Genomic DNA, 12,280 nt, shown 5'->3' with positions numbered 1-12,280 from the left:
ACGCGCACGCGCACGCATCCATATTAATCTTTATATTTGAAAAATATTTTTGAAGGTGTCATCAATATTTTAACATTCATGACCTGGTTTTTCTGGTGAGATGGTATTGTATGGATGGTTCTAGAATTTTGTTGTAAACTCGGCAACATGATTTATTTTATTTGAATGTTATTATAAACAAACACTCATCTTAACCCATTAAAATTGGTCTGTGTCACATATAAGATGAAATTAATTGCTTCTTTAGGTTAAAAGCTCACTATTCCATTGTCTACTTTGACAAAAGAATTAAGAGCTTCACTGTTATTTAGCAAACTAGGCTTGAATAACAGCATAAACCATTATTAGTCCACTGTATTTGTGTGTGTGCCTATGTGGCTGGTGATCTGTAGGTAGGTTCCTGACGATGCAAGCCTAAGAATCCAGACGCATCTGTATGAAACTATCTTAGGAGGTGTTTCGTTGCCTCTGTGATAGGATGGGCCCCAGAAAGCAAGTATGAATTGTGAAAGAACTTAATTTAAGCTACATAACTGTAATTGAGTAGGATTTGGGGAAGTTCACCACTCTTGAGTTACTTTTTATTTACAGTAAGTATATTTGTTTCTCAGGAGGGGAAGAATTCTCAAACTATCTTACTGCATGAGATTAGAAAATTTCTGTTCCTTTGCATGAAAGTAGTGTGACAGTAGCACAAGGACAAAGGCAGCATAAGGATGGGTGTGGGATGCCATAGACGTGCAGGATGACGAAAACAGAGTTTCCTTATCAGAAAGCACTGAATTAGAGAACTCTTAAAGCTTCCCCAGCTTAACATTCTATGAGTCGGGGAAAAGGATTTTTCCCTCTGGCTGCTTAAGCTAGAGTATGTTTTACCAAGACCTTAGCTATGAGCTCAGGAGGACTCTAATAACTCCGTCAAAATTATAAGTTCAGCTGTCAGCACTGGGATTGTTGAGTTGACTGAACAAGCAGATTTTCTCCATCGTCTGCTTTCTGGATTGATGAATAACAATTTCGTCCTCTCCATTTTGTTGTAACTCTTTCACTCTGACACTGATTGCTGAGAGGTTTTCTGGAAATTTCCTAAGTCACAAACTGGAGTAAATTCAAGGATATAATGCGATTCCAATTGAATCATCAGTGTCTCAGCTGTCAGACCTAGGAGTTCAGTTGGTTGAGTTGTACAACTTCAACAGATTTAATATTACGTACTTGCCACTTTGTGTCTTGCCCTCGAGTCTTGATAAATGGGCTAAAGGTCTGACTGGAATCTGTGAGATAAATTATATGTTTATTATGCCAAGTTAAGTAAATACTATTTGAAAGGATTACTGGAGGGTACAATCAAGTTAATTGCTTTAAAAATCTTTTTTGATTTACTGGGCTCTATGAAAATGGTTAAGCAATTGATTCTGTCATGGTAAGTGACATGAAGAAAGTGGTGTTGGATCCACAAGGGTTGCCGTATACACTTCCCCCCTCATGCCTGGAACTGTCCCGTAAATGAGCTGAGAGGCCCCCAGGACCAGAAAGCAAGTACTGCTGACAGACAGTTGTTCCTCCAGAGAAGACACAAGTTGACAGTTTGATGTTCAAGCTGACGGATTGCTTTCTTTCGTTTTATTCTAGATGCTGAAGAATACCAGCCTCCAATATGGAAATCCTACTGTGAGTACCTAAAATCATAATCTCCTCGGAAGTCTTTAGTCGGCCTGCCTTTTTTTTTTTTTTTTTTTTGCGTTACGCGGGCCTCTCACAGCTGTGGCCTCTCCCATTGCGGAGCACAGGCTCCGGACGCGCAGGCTCTGGACGCGCAGGCTCAGCAGCCCAGCCGCTCCACATGTGGGATCCTCCCGGACCAGGGCACGAACCCGCGTCCCCTGCATCGGCAGGCGGACTCCCAACCGCTGCGCCACCAGGGAAGCCCCCGGCCTGCCTTTTGAACAATTTTTGCTGCTGATTTAGTGCACACAAACTCTCGCATCACAGCACTGCAAACCCAAATCTCTGTTTCTCTGCTAAGGAAAGATATTGGTCAGAGAGAACTGGAAGAGCCCTGTCCCCTGGCCAGGACCTCGGAGAGCCAGCTGCCTGTGACCCGCTTAGGGAAATGCTTAGGGAAAAAAAAGATGGACATTCTGACTCTCTACCTTTCTTTGGGACTTTCCTTGTCTTCCTTCCTTCCTTCTTTCCATCCTTCCTTCCTCTTTTTTATTCACAGTTGGTCAGCGAGGGTAAGTGTGTTGACTTCCATGAATTATGTTCCTGGCTGTTCATCTTAAAGCTGTAATATCAAATGACATTTACCACAGAAAAATTAACAGATAGCAATGGATAATGTTTGGTCACTAAGGGTGACTCCTTAGAAACAGAGATCATTATCTGATCATCGATCATCAATCCGTCTCCCCTCATGAAGGCAGGCGCTTGTCATCACCTCAAGGTGGTTTTCTGTTTCCTTAGTATCATCCGCCTGACTAAGTAATTCTCCAGTGACAGAAGGGAGGAGTGTGGTGTGGGGAGCCCACTGTGCTGAGAGCCAGGGGAACAGGCTCTCATTCAGTCTCTGCTTCTAGACAGCAATAATTAGAATAATTATTTCTATCATTATTGACGTTGCCCTTGTTTCTACCGCCTGTTGAGACCTGGAGTGTGCCAGCCAGCACGCTAGCTCTGTGCCTCAAGTCGTAAATCGCACCACAGCCCTAAGCGACCAGTACCACCCTTATCCCTGTTTCACGTACAAAGAAACCACAGCTCAGAGGGGTTCAGTAACTTGGCAGAGGTTTTATGAGAAACCTTGGAGTGGCATTCAGAGTGGAGCCCAGAAGCAAGCCAGACGGACAGGCTGCAATTTGCCAATCTTTTTTTCTTTTTCTTTCTAAAATTGTATACATAAGTATATAGATAAGTATATACATACACACAGACACACATATGCATATACCTGTGTATGTACGTATTTGTTACAAAAGCAATACAGAGCTACATAAAAGACGAACATTAGAGAAATACATAAAGCTGGGAGCAAAAATTTCCCATAGGCCACATACCAGCTCTCACCCCGTATTCCACTCCTCTTTTCCAGTCACTGACCCTGTCAATTTTGGAAAGCATATCTTTCCAAGTGTTTAAAATACACATGCCTAATAGTTTGTTGTTGTTCCCTTTTGTAAAAATGGGTTTATGCTGTACCCGGTGTCCTTCAACTTGCTTGTTTCACTTCGCAAATACCTTGTTTTTATCTTCCTATTTCAGCATATAGAGAGGCACCTCATTCTTTATTACATGAGTCTGTTCTTCCATCTGTGAAATAAAGGGGTGGTGCTGGGTCTCTAAGGGCCCTTCCAGTCTAATGTTATGCATTCTGATCTTCCGTTTTAAAAGGCAATGCTAATGACTAAGTAATTGGATGTTTTTGTTTGTTTGTTTCCTAATGGAGTGTGAAGCGCTCTGACAGTAAATCAACGAAATATTTGTAGTGAGGGTATTGGGGGTCCCATGACTCACTGTTCCTTGCACACTGCCTTACACACAGCCTTGCATACGTTAACTACGCAATAAATATTTGTTGAGTGAATGCCACTGCAGAGAGCTTTACTGAAGCGAGAAGATGGCACTGGCTCAAATTCATTTCACTTTTTGCTAAGAGACCTTGGGCCACCCAGTGTATCCCTTAAAAGCACTTTTATGTCCTAAGGAAACCAGAAAAGGTGTTGTTAATTACATGTTCCAATATCAATTTTACCAGAGTATATTGGTTTTAAGTTTGATTTTTTGATCTAAGCAAGTTGTGTGTGTGCGTGTGCTTAATTTGCTCTAGGATCATAAAACTTTAGATGCAGAAGGGATAGTTGAGTCCATTTAATACAAACCTAATGACATATATGAAGTTCCTCTTTATTATACTCAACTAATAGTCATCCAGGCTGTATTTGAGGGTCTCTAGTGATGCAGAACTCTACAACTGAAGGGAGTATGCCAACAGCAGGGCCATCCACGGCATCAAAAACAGGTTGATCGAAGATCCACAGGGTACTACTGAGAAAGCACTCTCTTTTGGTTGTCCTGAGTCCATTAATTCTTTGAGTTAGGGTGTTGGACTACTATAAACTCATCTAACAATATCATTACCAAGCTCATGCTACTCCCTCTTATTCCCAAGTTTATCATCTACTCATTTGGTCTTTCAGCAGACATACATTATAAGCATTAGGATAAGCTTTAGGAATCAACAGCAGCTAAAATGTGGCCCATACTTTCCTCCAATTTACAGTCGAGAAAGGGAGACAGATGTAACCAATTAACATGCAGATGGACTGAAGCAACAATATGCTGCTCCTCTACCTCCTGGGATTAGAGAAGACTTTATAAAAGAGGTTAAATTTGCATGTGGGTCTTGAAGGATAAATAAGGAGAAGAAATCCGAGGGTCTTGAAGAACTTCATGAGATACATGTTAATATCCAAGTATGTTAAAACAATAGTATTTTCCTTATCTGAAAATCCAACAAACCTATCAGAATATGAAATTTGTTTGTTTTTAAATAACCTGTTGGTAAACCCATTCTGAACCTCAGGAATCACCAAGTTGTTTCTGTTTGAAATACTCACAGACCATACTTTCAGAGATTAATTTTACTTGTTGATGTCAAACTCATTAACATACCATCTATGGAATCCATACTTGCCCATCACACACTTAATTTTCTAGCTCTGGCGTTTATTCGGTACTTGGAAATTTCTCATACATTTACCAGATGCAGTTCATTTTTGCCATATTATAGGACTTGGTTTGAAAACTGATGGTTTACAATGATTATAGGAGTATATAGGTATGTCTTTGCTTTCATCCATCACCTATTGTTGGCTGTTAATATTGACTTATTTGATATCAGATTCTTATTATGAAGCCTTAGTCCCAATTGTAACGTTATTCCTAAAAGAAAATTAGTCTGCCTCATAATGATCCACTTTAAGAAGCTGTTTTTAAATTTTAATGCTAATTGCAATGCTCTTAGGTGCAAGTAACAGAATATTCCTCTCAAGCGCATTGATTGACATAAGCAAAAAGTCTAGAGGCACTGGCTTCAGGCATGACTTGGTCCAGCAACTCAAATGACATTACTAGAACCCAATGTGTACCTCTTGCTTTCTCGGCTCTACTTTCCTAGGTTTGTCTCCACTGTTAGTAGGCTTTTCTCTTGGAACCCCCAGAGAGCTACCAATAGCACCAGGGCTACCACATCCACATTTAAGAGCAACAGGCAGAAGGACAGTCTACTGCAAGCAGAAGTCTTAGAATTGAGTCTCAGCCCTATTTGACATGGGTTCCCAACCCTGACTCCATCACTGTGGTCAGAGAGTTGAGATATACTAACTGCCCTAAACCCATCAGGGCTCACCACTGGAACTCAGGAGGGATTACACAGGAGTGACTGGAAGCTTTGGAGTACCGTTAAAATGGGGAAGATGGAAATGGATGCCTAGAAGGCAACCAACGAATGTCTGATTTAGAAATTTAGAAGAATAAGGAACCTTAGAAATCAACTCTCTAAATACTTTCTGTAAAGTAGATTGCTTATTAATTTATTCATTCATTCATTCAACAAATGTATATTAAGTCTTTGCCTTGGACCAGGCAGTGTGCTTTGAGCTGTGGGACCGCAAGGATGGATAAGATCCATCTTGACTCAAAGAACAGTGATGCCACATGAAGTCCCTTAAGTTCCTGCCTGTCCTGCTCCCCTTTCTTTCTTAGAAGCTAATGCTATCACTTCCTGAGCTGATTATTTGGTAAGAATAATCTTGTCCCAAAGTATCATATATCTACATCTAGTCCTTAATACTCAAGACCAAACCCCAAAACACTGGTGAAATCACTGAGAAGTATTTGGTTTCAATTCTTAAAAAAAAGCTATTTTCAAGTTTACTTTAAAAATAAAGTAAAGCCACATTCTAAACTTTAAGCCAGAACTATGAACTAAGCAGATGAGTTTAAAAGCCAACCACCATGGGTACACTCTGAAAGATTTTATTGTTTAACAGGCCAAGTGCCAATTAAGCAGCAGATGCTGTGGCCAACATCTCTCCCCAGAGACTCTCCTGGGCAGCAGGTCAGGCAGTCACAGCTTGTGCCTGTTTTTCTAAGGAGGAGTTTAGAACCTCAGAATTCTGATCCATAGGCCCCCTGCATCAGAGTCACCTGGGGAGAATAGTTATAATAACTATTATTAATAAATTTATTATTTATTAATTATTAATAAATATTATTAATAACCTCAGCCCGACGCCAGATTTCTGAATTGCAAGAGTGGGGGGATCTGCAATTTCTCACACCCCACAGGTGCTTCTTATACACACTTAGGCCTGAGACCCCCTGGTTCAAGTCTACACAGCCTCATCCTCAGGCTTTCACTGTGCCATGGGACAAGAGGAGAACTCCCTCCCCAGTAAAACTGGACATTCTGTGAGCAAGACAAGGCCTGCACACAGCTGCCTGGAAGTGGGGCTCAGCCTAGAGGCCATTGAAAGCCCCTGCTATTTCCTACTCACACCCGTGAGTTTTTTCCCATGAAAACTGGGAAGACATGGGCAGTGAGCGGGGTGGTGCTGGGTCAGTATCACAGCCAAGTGGCCAGGTTCGGCTCCTGGATCCACATGCCCTCTTAAGTGATAAGTGGCTGTTAGAGGACATCCCTGCAGGGTCTCTTAGTAGCTGACGGGTTTGGACTGGGCTTAGCATCACCCAGGCCAGGGCTTTCACTTGGCCTCCATGGGGTTGTGTTACCAGAGGATGAGCCGAGTTTTCTTACTGAAGAAAAAAATAAAACACTCTCTCAGTGAGCTCTTGATTTCTCAATCTGCTTCAGGTTTCCTGGGGAGCAGGGGATCCCCTTCTCTTACCTCCACGTTCCCTAGTGACCATCCCCACCCCATCCCCCTGCCTAACAGCTTATTCCAGAATAAGAATTCTCTCTTGTGTTGCAAGGACCCAGGGCTGGGGAGTGCCTGGGACAGATGTGGAGCATTGCAGAAGCACAGTCTGTCATCTCGCCCCTTAGCGCACAGAATCACCCAAGCAGTGCCATGTGTTATTGCATTTTGCTTGTGACGTGGGTTTGTTGAACAAAGAAAATTCAAGAAACGACATTTTCAAGATTATGTGACATGTTTCAGTTCTATTAAATGGGCCTCATGGATGTTTGTTTCGTTATAGCCAACCTTGAAAATGAGGGACTGGGGCTGAAGCTGAGATAGAGTCTAGGGCCCCATTTTTTTCTGTGGCTGCCATGGCAATCGGTTGTCATCTCATTATCTTTATAGAGACATATTATTCAGATGGCAAACAGGCTTCGTCATTTCTATTGCTTGGAACAGCACTGAGCAGATTTTGTAGATCCTGAGACCTGCTCACTGAAAAATAATGATTGATTAATGATGTGTGCTGCCCAGAGACCAGCAAGGAGAGGTGGCACCCCTGGCTTGAGGGTTTTTCAGGGACCCCCCCCACCAAAGTTTCCAGTTGTAAGACTGGTGAATGACCATGTATCTCTTTACTCAGAGGATACAGCTAAGGGCTTTAGCCTGTTGACACAGGAGAAGAACTGTCCCTTACATTCCTTCTCCTGTAACCTCTGTGATTGTTAATGGCGTCTCAGTCTTTCAAGCATTCAAGGCCCTTTCCTCCATTCAATTTGTAATCCAGCCCTGGCCACCCCCCTCTGCAATCAACTCACCTCCTCTTAGTGTTGTCCTAACTCGTACTTTCAGGATCTCCTTTACGTACAACTAACAGTTCTCTTTTGCTTCCCTGCCTCGAAGGATCCCCCTCCGATCCTTCCTTCAGTGAAGCAAAGGGCAGTGGCCCCCACTCCTGACTGTGTGTTGGAATCTCCCGAAGACCTTTAAAAAGAACATATTTCGGGGCCCCTTGCCAGGCTGGCAGAGTGAGCATCGCCAGAGACGATGGTGTCTGAGAATCTGTATTTTATAATTGTATAATTTATATTTTAGCTCTTCGAAGATTCTAATGCAAGCAGCCCCACTTGGGACCTCTCCACCATCTGCCTTAGGGGCCACTGGTGAGGCTGAAAAATATAGACCTTCGGACCTGGAAATCAGGCCTTAAATCTTGATTTCATCATATTATCTGCGTGACCTTGAGCTCCTTCACAGCTTGACGTCTCCACTGCTTTGTCACTGAGGTGGAGAAGAACAGTTACCTTGGAGGTTTGTTGGGAGGAGTAAATGAGGAAATGTAGATAAGGTGTCTGGCACACAGTAGGTCTCCAGAAAATGAGAACTTGATTTTTCTGAACAGTCTTATCCTTATTGTCATTATTCTGAAACAGACCAGATCATGTCACCTCCCTGCTCAAAACACGTCACTGTCCCCCCGCTACTGACAGAAGAACGTCCGTGCTTCCTACCATGACCTTCAAGGTTCAGTCCCACATGGCCTCCTCCCACATCTGCCCACCCTGGGGCAACAGCACACTGGACTCTCACTGACCAATCAGCACGTCATTCCCTTTTACTGCTGGGGCTCTTTCCTCTATCTGTACCCTCCTCTCTTTTCTCTACCTATGGAAACCCTGCTAACTCTTCAAGAAGAGCTCCATGCTTCTCCCCTCAGGAAGCCATCCTGACCACCTGAGTAAAAAGAACTGCTTCCTCCTCTGCCCTTAATTAAAGCACTTGGCCCTTCCTGGTTTTGTTTCTCCACATGTATCTCCGTCACTGGATCAGTGTCCTTGAAGGAATGGCTTGTGACCCATGAGTCAATGCATACAAATATGCATTAAGCATCTACTATGTGCCAAGCACTGTTCTAGGTGCTAAGCGTCCCACCATGGACAGAACAAAGTCCCTGCCCCCAAAGAGCCTACACATTAGTCAAGGGAGACAGCACACAAAATAAACAAATACAGCGTGTTAATGGTGATGAGTACTGTGAAGAAACATGAAATGGTGTAAAGGTAGCGGAGTGATGGGATGGAATTTTATACCAAGTCGGGCAAGTCAGGGAAGACCTGAATGAAGGGGGAGGAGTGCCATCTAAACATCTTGGGAAAGTGCAATCCAGGTGGAGGGCACAGCAAGTGCAAAGGCCCTGAGGCATAGAAAAATAAACCTGGGCTTTGGAATCGAAAGGATACATTTTAGCTGGTTGGTCTGGGGCAAATATTTCACTTCTGGGCACTTATTTCCTCATATAAAATATGAGAATGGTAATGATACATTCTGTCCTCGGAGCTCTTGTGAAGGTTCAATAAGACATTGTCCCTGCCACATGACAGGTACTCGATATGCTGGTTCCCTTCTCTTCTCTCTTCCCCTCCATCCTCACAGCCTCCACATAATGCTGACTGTGGTATCTGTTCTACGGCAGATGTTCAAATATTTGCCGATATGAATTGCAAAGGTGCGCTTAGCTTAAAATGCTTCTCTCATAACAGCTGTACTTCCTTTGCCGCCTTCGAGGGAAGCATTAAAAACGGTGTTCACAAAACTGTTCCAGCCATGCCCCCCACATATAACTGCTGGCTTCCGAGGGCATTGACAATGGGAAGAGAAGAGAGGATAAGATTCTCTGGATGTGGGTTCTGCAATTGCTCTAAAGCTCTGTGACTCTAGGAGATGCCCCCTTTGGTTCCCTTTATACTCATTAACAGCAAAACCCTGCTGAAAAGCAGTTAGTTGGTGTTGTAGCTCATTCGAGAGGAATACAGGATTCCATGCAGACTCTGTCGTGATTTAAGGAGAGCATGGGCTCTAGTGGGAGAGTCAGTGGAATGTCCAAAACTATTTCTCTATTTTTAGCCAATTCTTCCTCATGTTTCCTCCTGCACAAGGAGCCTTCTCTGACCTGTCTCTGATACATGGCTACAGTTGTCCTTAAGTGACACAGGCATCATCATTAGTGTGGGCAACCTAAGCTTAGAAATGCGACACGTTAAAACATCCATATGAGGGTTAGATGGTTTCTTCTCTGTTAGGAAGCTGAGTCATCTACCCTTAATTAGGTAAGAAAATAACCATGTTGAGCTGAAGGCATTGGGGAGCCATAGGTACAAAATATATCCCATCATTTCCACCTCTGTTTCCATATGACCATCTGCCCTTCAATTAAAATTTCTTCTTTTAATTTTTAGACCTAAGAATAAGCCAGAAGTTTTTGCTTCTCTTATTACATTTTCTAGAAGACTTTATGTGATCTAGTTTTTAACTTTTCATAGATGTATTCTATGATATGATTCATAGATTTATTTGACATTAATTATTCCCTCTTCAAGATTCTGAAGATAATATCAAGGAGGTTTATTTTCAACCTCTATTTCCATGGAAGTAGAATCCCAAGGTACCTGCGTAGAGTAGCTTTTCCTCTAAGAGAAGTAATCAAACTAACTGAGCAGCAGAAAATCACTCATTATAGTCTGAAAAATTACAAATAATATTCTGATAAATTACATTTTTGTATACAGTTACCTGCTTTCCTCCATGCCCAAGCCTGAAAGTCTGTCTTTAAAACAGAATATATAAAAAAAAAAAAAAAAAAAAACCAGGATATAAGAGAGTTATTATTATTTAAGATACTAAAGGGCCCAAGCAAAAGGAATGACAGTGGGTGGGAAATAGTCAAGTAGATAAGTATCCGTGGTGATGGACAGGGCAAAAATGGAACTTGTGAAAAGAGAAATGAGTTGGGGCTTCATTCACTCACAGAATCAGCTGTGTCTCTGTCCATAACTGTAACATTTCAGAGAATGCCACTCCTCTTCTAATGCCAGTCTTTCCCTGGTATGTCAAGAAACATCAGCATTGAGATTCAGGAATCCTATTACGTGATCTTACTACCGAGGTACTCACAAGTACAATTTCATCTTTAAAATTGTCGAAAGAATTTTAGTCCTATCTAGTCTTCCAAGAAAGCCATAACATGAACAATGCCAGTAACAATTATGACACTAAATTGTCCTTATAAGAATTTTAAAAAATCAATTTTGCCCATTTATATTCATTGTGACTAATTTCCATTTAAATGATCTGCCTTTATTTAGTCTAAAAATGTGTCTGCATCTCCTTTGTTTCTTGGTTGAGAAATTTGCAGTTCTTGAAAGGTGGTTAGGTGGAACTGTTTGAAGACATGTTGGTATGTGCTAATGCTCTTTAATTATAATTCTCTCTTTTTATATTTGGCAGTATATCAGTTACAGCAAGAGGCCCCTCGTCCCAAGAGGATCATTTGCCCTGGGGAGGTCAGTACTCAGCTATTTCCAATACACCTCGTTAAATATGATGAATGGTCAGCACTTTGTTCATATTGGAGGACCTTCAGATTTCCTGGGAGTTGATTTCGTTTAATGTTTGTTAAAGTGTCACCAAATTTAACATCTAAATAATCTATATTTTGAAATCAGGTATTATTTGAAAAATACTAACTTGGAATCAGAAGTCTTACATTTTTCACTACTACAGAGGCAAATTAAGCATCCTTTGTAAACTCTCCAAAATGTGTGTTCTGGTTGTTTTCTTTGTTCCTGCAGTTTTGATACTTTTATCACTTTTTTATTATGAAATGCTTCCAAAAGAGAAAATGCAGAGAATGATAAATATCTGGATACTCTCAACACCCATACTTAGCAAACCTTTACATTTTGTCATATTAAAAAAAAATCCCTACGAGAAAAGTGGCTGGGTTTTTATTCTTGGAGATAAGCTTAAAAATATATTGACTCATAAAAATGCTTACCAGGCACAGAACTTTCCCTAGCCCTCCTTTACTCATCAGTTCTCTTATCATCCGGGATGCCAGCAAGATTTGAAAGACAGGACTAAGGCTCTGTTTTCTATTTTTATGCTGACTAGGTGCTTTAACAGCCAGACCAATATCCTTCAAACAAAGGTCCATGGGTCCTTGACTATTTTTGTTATTATGACTTCAATTAAATACAGAATAGCAGATTTCTTTTAAAGTGTCACATCTGCCTTATAAGAGGGAAAGGCTCTAATTCCAACAATCTTGAGATTTTTCCTCGAACATCAGTACTTTCTGGCAGACTGACCAGATCTGGTTTTGAATCTGTCTCAAAGACTTAGCTACATATGTACCCACACCCAGAGCCAACTTACCACTGTTTAATAAGTGTTTCTGTGTGAAATTTTACTTCCGTTGAAGGGCACTGAAGTTCATCAAGTAATCTGAATTTTAATAGAGTGGACATTCTCATCCCAGAAATATAGCCTGAGAAGAGAAAATATTTGCTCTGTAAGGA

At 41.5% G+C, this 12,280-nt stretch overlaps 1 protein-coding gene across 6 annotated transcripts in view; it reads left to right on the top strand.

The window, feature by feature from the left end:
* Positions 1 to 12,280, top strand: part of CHN2 (chimerin 2) — a 333,762-nt gene that overhangs the window by 162,023 nt on the left and 159,459 nt on the right. For 4 of the 6 annotated variants that reach the window (XM_027102302.1, XM_027102304.1, XM_027102303.1 and 1 more), the window contains exons 2-3: positions 1,633 to 1,671; positions 11,208 to 11,263. In XM_027102302.1, the coding sequence (XP_026958103.1) occupies positions 1,633 to 1,671; positions 11,208 to 11,263 (95 nt within the window). Of the gene's footprint in view, positions 1 to 1,632; positions 1,672 to 4,279; positions 4,473 to 11,207; positions 11,264 to 12,280 lie in introns of all 6 variants that reach the window. The other 2 variants (XM_027102307.1, XM_027102308.1) reach the window with 1 other exon arrangement.

Source organism: Aethalodelphis obliquidens, unplaced genomic scaffold (genome assembly GCF_003676395.1).
Source record: "Aethalodelphis obliquidens isolate GAN/ISIS:26980383/991018 unplaced genomic scaffold, ASM367639v1 scaffold5, whole genome shotgun sequence".
In the NCBI taxonomy this organism is placed as follows: Eukaryota; Metazoa; Chordata; class Mammalia; order Artiodactyla; family Delphinidae; genus Aethalodelphis; species Aethalodelphis obliquidens.
The sequence above is the reverse complement of the archived record's forward strand: the minus strand, read 5'-3'. Positions and strand labels throughout refer to the sequence as shown.